Source organism: Hippocampus zosterae, chromosome 11 (genome assembly GCF_025434085.1).
Source record: "Hippocampus zosterae strain Florida chromosome 11, ASM2543408v3, whole genome shotgun sequence".
Lineage (NCBI taxonomy): Eukaryota > Metazoa > Chordata > Actinopteri > Syngnathiformes > Syngnathidae > Hippocampus > Hippocampus zosterae.
The window spans coordinates 22,537,179-22,546,226 of NC_067461.1; the positions used below are offsets into that span (position 1 = coordinate 22,537,179).

General features: G+C 45.2%; 1 protein-coding gene across 15 annotated transcripts in view; it reads right to left on the minus strand.

Annotated features, from left to right (window-relative positions):
* Nucleotides 1-3,672, minus strand: part of col13a1 (collagen, type XIII, alpha 1) — a 59,426-nt gene extending 55,754 nt beyond the window's left edge. For 5 of the 15 annotated variants that reach the window (XR_007964987.1, XR_007964984.1, XR_007964983.1 and 2 more), the window contains exon 1: nucleotides 3,398-3,671. Coding sequence is in view for 5 of the 15 variants with exons in the window: in XM_052081078.1 (XP_051937038.1) it covers nucleotides 3,398-3,556 (159 nt within the window). In the remaining 10 variants the exon portion in view is untranslated. Of the gene's footprint in view, nucleotides 1-3,397 lie in introns of all 15 variants that reach the window. The other 10 variants (XR_007964988.1, XR_007964986.1, XR_007964985.1 and 7 more) reach the window with 4 other exon arrangements.
* Nucleotides 3,673-9,048: the final 5,376 nt, after the last annotated feature.

The window sequence follows — 9,048 nt, forward strand, 5'->3', positions numbered from 1 at the left end:
ATTTCTGACCAGCAACACCGACAATAACGATACAGTACCTTGTGACAACCCATTTGCTCTTTCAATATTTCAGTCCTTCAAGATTTTGCTCACAAAAGACAGTCGAGAAAGTTGACTTTGCAGCAGATAGCAAGATGTCGAATCTAAGCTAACAAATGACTGACATGAGAATCGACAGCCAAAAACAAACAAACAAAAATCTATTGGCCTTAAACTTACCTTTGCCCCTGTTTGTCCTTTAAAGCCCTGGGATCAAACACAGCAGTCACATGCAGAAAGGTGTGAGGAAAGATACAGAAGAGAAAGGAACCAGGGTTAGAGACATGGCGAGGGTTTGGGGCATGCCAAAAATGTAGGACTAGTATTGGATGGAAATGCTATGGGGGACGTGTGGAAGTATTGGGCTTCATGCAATAGGACTCTCCTAAAAGTGTTGAAAGCTTCAAATGTACTTTGAACCATTGAACTCAAGAATACGGGATATTTTATGAGGAACAGAAATTGTCAAGAAACAGATGGAAATAAGCTTGCATATTTTGAAACTGCAGTATAACAATGAGTCCAAGTTGGGATGGATTGTTTTATTTCTGACTACAGCAGGGGTCACCATCCTTTTTAAAAGTGAGAGCTACTTCTTCGGTACGGACTGATTAATGCTAAGGGATACCAGTTGGTTATGCACTTCCGAAATAACACATGACATTTAAAATGATAACATCTACAGAATTCCTGGGAATTGTTCAGTCATTGGTGAAAAGGAGAACAGAAAGAAAAAAAACATTTTACAAAAGGCCCGGTACCCAAGTAGCCGTTGGGATGAACTGTGGCCCATGAGCACCATGTTGGTGACCTCCTATGCTACAGGACAACAAATAGGAAAAAAATACTACACAGTTCAAATATACTTCTGTGCACGTATGTTGTCAACAAGATTTACACAAAATAGTTCAACACAGAACAAACCGAATATTGGGGATAAGAGTACAGACAAGGGCGGCCCGGTAGTCCAGTGGTTAGCACGTCGGCTTCACAGTGCAGAGGTACCGGGTTCGATTCCAGCTCCGGCCTCCCTGTGTGGAGTTTGCATGTTCTCCCCGGGCCTGCGTGGGTTTTCTCCGGGTGCTCCGGTTTCCTCCCGCATTCCAAAAATATGCATGGCAGGCTGATTGAACACTCTAAATTGTCCCTAGCTGGGAGTGTGAGCGTGGGTGGTTGTTCGTCTATGTGTGCCCTGCGATTGGCTGGCAACCGATTCAGGGTGTCCCCCGCCTACTGCCCGGAGACAGCTGGGATGGGCTCCAGCACCCCCCGCGACCCTAGTGAGGATCAAGCGGTACGGAAGATGAATGAATGAATGAATGAGTACAGACAAGGGGTCACACAAGAACACAGAGTGTAAATATCTGACTTTAAACAGCTTTTGTTCAACATCCCAAAACCTATTTTGATATGATAAAACTGTATAGTGACGGTAAAACCCAAATGTCGTGCAACCATAATATACAGCACCCCTAGTACCTGACAGACATTCGTATGAAATCTAAAGTCTCTGTACTCCAGGGGTGGCCATTACGTAGATCGCGGACTGGTCCCAAGTCGATTGCGAGGGGTGTAGAGGAGAAAAAACAAACAAAGAAACAAACATTTGTTTGTCTTTTTGTGTGTTAGTAATACTTGTTTTGTGTTAATGTACACTGCACTCCAATCATCCTATCAGTGTCATTTTCACAAAAAGTATTGAAAAATAAAATAAAATAAAGCGTGTAAATCTTTAACCTACGGCGGCACGTGACCCGCGTCACCAGTAGTTGATAGCGCTCAGCACTCTACAATTGCAGCTTGTGATCAGAGCTGTTGCGCTATATCTTTTGTCGTTATCATTATTCTCATTCAGAGTTTGTTTCGTGTACAATTCACAGAGGGCGCGGGCAAAGAATAGGAATCAAGAGGGCCGAGGGAAGCACTTTAAAACGGTACGTGTGAACTATGATAGTTAACAGGCTGCAAAAGTGCGTCACATGCCTCCGTGTCAGGCTGTTGTTCATCGTGGCGTGTGTGTGTGTATGTGCATGCGTGTGCACGGTAACGGGTCGATCGCGGGAGGTTCATTAATCGAAAAGTGGATCTTCGGTCCAAAAGGTTTGGGCACCCCTGCTGTACTGCATCAAAATAGTCCAAACCATCGGTACTCGTGAACTCCTCAAAAATGAATGACGTGTTTTTTGATGAAAATGAATACGGCACTACACCTTGGGTGCTCTGAACAGACACCAGGCAACAATATTACATAACACGTTTTGGGGTAACAGTAAGTACACTTTAGTGTATAAAATAATAATCAAAACTGTGTGTTGTTACTAGTGTCATAATGTGTGTAGCAGATGTGAATTGTATTATTTTTTTCCCTACATTTATTTTAATTCACAGAGAATAATACTAATTACTTTTTGCATTTTAAAATACAGTACCATATAACAACATCAACAGCACCTTTCTAAATCATGGCACATGTTAAATTATCACTTCAATGCAGTGTGAAATGCTGAACCTTTCTCTGGTATCTGTACAAATATCCCTTCGTGCCAGCAACACTGAGTGTGAAGTACTGGTTTGCCAACTTTGGCATATTTGCCCAGGTATTGTGTTGTTTATCAATGTGTATTGTCCTTTTTAAATAAATACAATGAAATGAAGTGAACATGTGGTCCAGCCATCCATATTTTAAACCATGCTTGGCAAAGCAATTTCCTTTTGATGGTTGAATACACAGTGCCACGCTGCGTAAACAACAATTTAAAAAGCCATTGTGTTGCAAAGGGGTGCAATTGGATCAAGCCTTGCTGGCCCGACGTGACCCAACTTGTCTGTCTCGAGTGTGTTTGTGAATATGGTACTGCCTCAATGTGCATTCTAGCGTATTCAGCTGCATGACCCCAGCGCATCTGACAATTTGATCACCAAAAGTAGAGTCAATTTTAAAGGACCTAAACCAAGTCTAAGGTGTGGCGTTGACGGTGAAACGCGATTTTGATGGATTTAAATGAGGCACAACACCACAAATGTCCTCTTTCACTATGTGAGTCTTGCCGAATAACAAAAGCAAGGAAATTCCACCCATGCACACAATAAAACAGACTTGCACCGAGCATGAGAATTGGACCCCAAATGTCTCCTCCTTAAACTGTAAAAATGATTTTGAACAGCACTCACAAATACAAACTCATCTAAAACTTACAAACAATTTCTTTCATTTTACTGTATTTAAATAAATAATACAGAAAGCGTTCCACACATTTAAAAAACAGCAACTTTGATTTGGATGGCAAACTAGCAATGAAAAAAAAAAGCTTTATTTGACTAATTGTAACCTCTGCACTAAAAAAAAAAAAAAACTCACCATTCTTCCTGGAATCCCCATACTTCCTTTGTCACCCTGACCAACGTAAATTAAGAAGGGGTATGGTTCGATATCAAGGTTAGCATGTACACAGATGTAGACTCTCTTAGATAGATAACTTGACATTTGGACTTGCCAACTCGTTGCCATTTCAGACATTTCGTACTACAGACCTTAATTCATAGAATTAGTAAGAGTAGTATAACTTCTAAACGACCCATGACATGGGAAAATAAATGCTAAACACATTTTTGGGGAGTTTGCATTAGTCCCAATGCCATGAAACCAATTGAACAATTAAAAATCATGATTTGCACGAATAAGTCAAGTAGTCATGCTGCATCATGGTGGTGGTGAAGAGCAGTCAGCACATTCTCAAAACCAAGCGTAAAGCAATAAGTTCACACTACATGCATCAAAGCATCAAGATAAAATACAAATCGAAAAAAAATATCATTATTGCCAAACCATTCTTTGTGTATATGCTGTATTACGTTTATATACATTATAAATCCTCGTCTCACCCCTCATGTGGTGTCCGTCCCTCATTCAGCTCGGGTCCTCTACCAGAGACCAGGAAGCTTGAGGGTTCTGCGCAATATCCTTGCTGTTCCCAGCACTGCACATTTCTGGACTGAGATGTCCGATGTTGTTCCTAAGATCTGTTGCAACCACTCATCTAGTTTGGGGGTCACTGCCCCGAGTGCTCCGACCACCACAGGCACGACTGTCACCTTTAACTTCCAGGCTCTCTCGAGTTTCTCGTGTTCCTTCTTTCTGATGTTTTCATCACTTGGGACCGCTACATCCACTACAACGGCTGTCCTCTGCCCTTTATCTATGATCACGATATCTGGTTGGTTCGCCATTACCATCTTGTCAGTCTGGATCTGGAGGTCCCACAGGGTCTTCGCTCTGTTATTCTCCACCACCTTCGGAGGTGTTTCCCATTTTGACCTTGGGGTTTCCAGTCCATACTCCGCACAGATGTTCCGGTAGACTATGCCAGCCACCTGGTTATGGCGTTCCATGTAGGCTTTCCCTGCCAGCATCTTACACCCTGCAGTTATGTGTTGGATCGTCTCAGGTACCTCTTCGCACAACCTACACCTTGGGTCTTGTCTGGTGTCGTATATCTGGGCCTCAATGGCTCTGGTGCTCAGGGCCTGCTCCTGAGCAGCCAGGATGAGTGCCTCTGTTCTATCCCTCAGGCCAGCCCTTTCTAGCCACTGATAAGACTTCTTGAGATCGGCCACTTCAGTTATGGTCCGGTGGTACATCCCGTGTAGGGCTGTAGGCACTAGAGGATCATCAATCTTGCCATCAATCCTTTGGCCACCTTATTATTCCTGCAGGGTATCTGATCACTGGCAGGACATAGCTGTTTATTGCCCGGTTCTTATTCTTGCCATTGAGCTGGCTTCTTAGGACTTGCCTCACTCGCTGGAGGTTTTTGGCTGTAGCCGCTTTCCTTGTTGCCAGTTCGAGGTTGCCATTGGCTTGTGGTATACCGAGGTACTTGTAACTGTCCTCAATGTCTGCTATTGTTCCTTCAGGGAGTGAGATCCCTTCAGTGCAGACTCCCTTTCCTCTCTTAGTCACCATCCGACTAGCATTTCATTAATTTTGGCTGGCCCCCCAATCTCATCATCTGCATTCATTGGGGCTTGCCTCCCAATCTCTGGTATGACCTCCTCCTCTGATCTGGCAGCCTGGGGCCCGTCACCATGGAACGTGCGTTATACCTCATCAATATCAATTTGTGACAGCAGTTGCCGTTTGTGGATGTTGGAACACTGAGTTACTAGTTGTTTCGTGGTCAACCGTGACTGTGGGTTTCGAAGTAACCATTCAGCCCACATTCTCTGCATGTAACCCCTCTGACTAAGGTTGCTTGAGTAGTAGCATTCCAACAGAGCCATGTTATCACATCTCGTCCATCTCCGCTTTGTTCCAGTAGCCCATTTTTCATCAAGGTGCTCTGGTTCCCCAGCACCTGACGCAGACCTTGTTTGGCCGGGCGACGTCTGAGCCGGCATGTCATTCATTTTATTGTCTCTCATCATTTTATGAGGTAGGCATTAGCGTAACCGATCTTGCCCAAGGGCCCACACATATATATATATATATATATATATATATATATATTTAAATTAGAGCTGTCAGTTTAGTGCGTTTTTATTGCCATTAATTTAAATGAATTTTAACGGGATCAAAAATTTTCTCGCAAGATTAACGCGGCACACGTCACAAGCGGATGCTACGTTGCTCTATAAATACACCAGAAACAAAACAACAAGCTCACTGCAGAAGTCCACGCCCATGTCTGTTTTGCCAGCCACAGCAGCGCGAGACACCGAAAACGGATACTTAAAGAGTTTATGAATGGAAAGTTTACTTTTAAAAAGTTGCCATATTGCTCCACTGACAAGACCAAAGTTATCTGTTCTTCTCTCTCTCTCTGTATCATACAGGTATACGATGTATGCCACTGACGCGATTTTACGTGTTTGGAACTATTTTGTGTGGAAGGTTACAGTGTTCTGTGTCCATGTAAATAGAGCGGGTGGAGCTTCTCTGTGTTCGTCTGACAGTGACAGTGCGCTACAGTGGTAGCGACCTAGCGAAAGTAAAATGTCTCCAGTGTTGTCATCGAACCAAGTGTAGTCATTCGAAATGAGGTCTACACAAAACCGTAGAGAGAATTCCGCGCAAGAAGGACCAATACAATCAACACAGCCTGACTGTGTTAGGTGGAGTGAACCCCCCCACCCCCTTTTTAGAATGGTTTTCCCCTGCAGCACGGGGAAAGTGCGTGTGCTTGTTTGTACGGCCGGCAGTTTCCAATACAGCGGCACATAATGAACACTGGTGTCCGGTGTCTCGTTATTCTTCAACAAACCTACAGAAACAGACTGCTGTGTTGAAAGCAAACTTGAGAAAAATGAAGTATGCAACCATGGTTTAAATCCACTATAGGCTGAGTACTAGTGTACCTTAGATGTGCACTTTACAATGTTATATTGCTCTATTTTGATTTCATAAAAAAAGCTGTTAAAGCAGCTGTTGTGTGACAAAATATTTTTTTCACCATTATTGATGGACAGTAATATTGTGTGAGAGATTATGTGTGAATAACTGCACCAAGTGAAAATGTTCATGTAAAATTGATAATCGAATTGGTTATTTCAGTAAATATTTGCATTTGGCACATAGAAAACTGATTCATGATTCCATGTTGATGAGAGCATTAAAATGGGGGAAAATAGGACAAAAAATGTAAAAGGAAATTCAGAAACGATAAAAAATGTGTGAATAATCACGATTAATTTTTTAGTTGATTTGAGTTAATTATGACAGTTGCATTTTTAATTAGATTAAATATTTTCATCGTTTGACAGCTCTAATTTAAATATGTAACACTCGCATCTGTTGCACGTATGTCAGCTTGCCTGTCTACCTGTTTGAACCTTGCACTGGGGCCAAACATGGCCGATCACGCATGAATTAGTTTACAAAAAACGCGATTCAAATTTTCAATGCCTTTTGTGCGCACATGTGCACCCTTTGCGGCTTCCATTCTTTTCCGTTCAAATTTCAAAATCTCCAAGACATGCCGAGGCCATGAGAATACGAAGGGAGGGGCTTTACTGTTTCTAGTGTTAGTGCCTCAACATGGCTACGCTCAAATATGTGTTCGTTCAATGTTGTCAACTAATATCTGGATTAATTTTAGGCAATTTTCCAGAGGTATTTTCATGAAAATTAGAAAATCTGGAATCCCAGGAAAATCCAGAGGACTTTCATCACTGATTAATCAAATGGTTTCGCAAAAAGTATGTATCATATCCTGCCGGGTCTGATGTGGTTCATGCGCAAGGAGTGTTTTGACACATATATACATAGGAGGGATCTTTACAATACAATAATTTTGGAATCTACAAAAACTTTCGATTCAGTCTGTCAAGTAACATGACAATGGGACAGTAAACATGCAGAGCAATGTTCAATAAATTCACAATCTTATTATGAATAACAGTCATACCAGTGGTTCATGATGTACGGAGAAATAGGGACGACTGCCTAAAGGGTGCGGTTGGTCTTTTTGAAACCCGGTCCAAAGGTGCAGATTTAATTTTTGACCTTTGGACAAACACATGAATCCAAATATATGTGTAAATATATATATCGGTCGGTGAAGGCCCTCGTTATCGAGGAATGCGGCCCCCAGGACAGGGCGACGGCTCCTTGTGCTTGTGTCTCCAATGACTGTGGAGGCCCAGTCTTCCTCGAAAACCCCGTCCGCAGGATTGACAGAAGTGGGTTGGGGGGCCGGGCGGTAGCAGGGCCCTCTCCTCCGCGCTCGCCGGTCCTCCTCCGCAGCGACGCGTCGAGTCTCGAAGACCCGGACCCCGCCCCGCACAGCCCCATGCCAGGCCACCCGATCCGTGGCCAGGTCAGCCCACTGTGCCGGGGGAATCCGGCACCGCTGATGATGACCCTTTAGCTGGTCTTTGAATCGTCTTTTCGGGGCACCGCGGGGGCGGGTGCCCTCCAGCAACTCCGCGTAGATGAGCTGCTTCGGGAGACGGTCGTCGCTCATCCGCTGCACGTGGCCGGCCCACCGCAGTTGGGCCAAGGTGATCATGGCCTCGATACTCGTGAGGCCAGCCCGGGTGAGGATCTCATTATTAGTCAATCTCTCCTCCCAGGAAACGTTGAGGAGAAATCGGAGTCGTCCTTGGTGGAACCTCTCGAGCCTCTTGATGCTGCTCCGATAGAGGGTCCAACATTCGGCGCCATAGAGAAGGGTCGGGAGGACGACAGACTTATACACCATGATCTTCGTGTTGGTGGAAATGGCGTGATTCCTGAAGACCCGACGACCGAGGCGTCTAAAGGCTGTGTGGGCTGCCTGGATACGGTGAGTGAGATCCTCCCTGAGGCCGGCGTCCTGCTGGATAATGCTACCCAGGTAAGGGAATGCCGAGACCTGCTCGATGGGTTCGTCGTCTATGGTGATTTGTGGTGGATGACCGTTCAGGTGGAGGGTCTTTGTCTTTTTGGTGTTGACGGAGAGGCCAAAGGTCCTGTAAGCCACGGCGAAGCCGTCCGCGATGAGCTGGAGGCCCCCGGAGGAGTTGAAGACCGCAGCATTGTCATCAGCGTACTGGAGTTCGCTGACGGTCGTGATCATGGTCCCCCGCTTGCTCCTCAAACGGCTGAGGTTGAAGAGCGACCCTTCAGTTTGGTAGCGTAGACTGATTCCGTGCTCCTGCACAGGGGTGACGTGGTGGATGAGCGCTGCGATGTAGAGGCAGAACAACGTCGGCGCCACCGTGCAGCCCTGTTTGACACCGGTCCGACCCGGGAATGGGGGAGTCATTTCGCCCTGAGTCAGGACGCAACCCTTCATGCCGTCGTGAAATATCCGGATGAGGGATATGAATTTGGGGGGGCAGCCTTGATGTTCCAGCACTTTCCAGAGTGCTGTTCGGGGCACAGAATCAAACGCTTTGGCCAGATCATAAAAGATGGCGTGGAACTCCCTCCGCTGCTCCCGGCACTTCTCCAGGAGCTGCCTGGCGCAGAACACCATGTCCGCGGTTCCCCTGCCTGGACGGAAGCCTGCCTGGGACTCCGGAAGAACC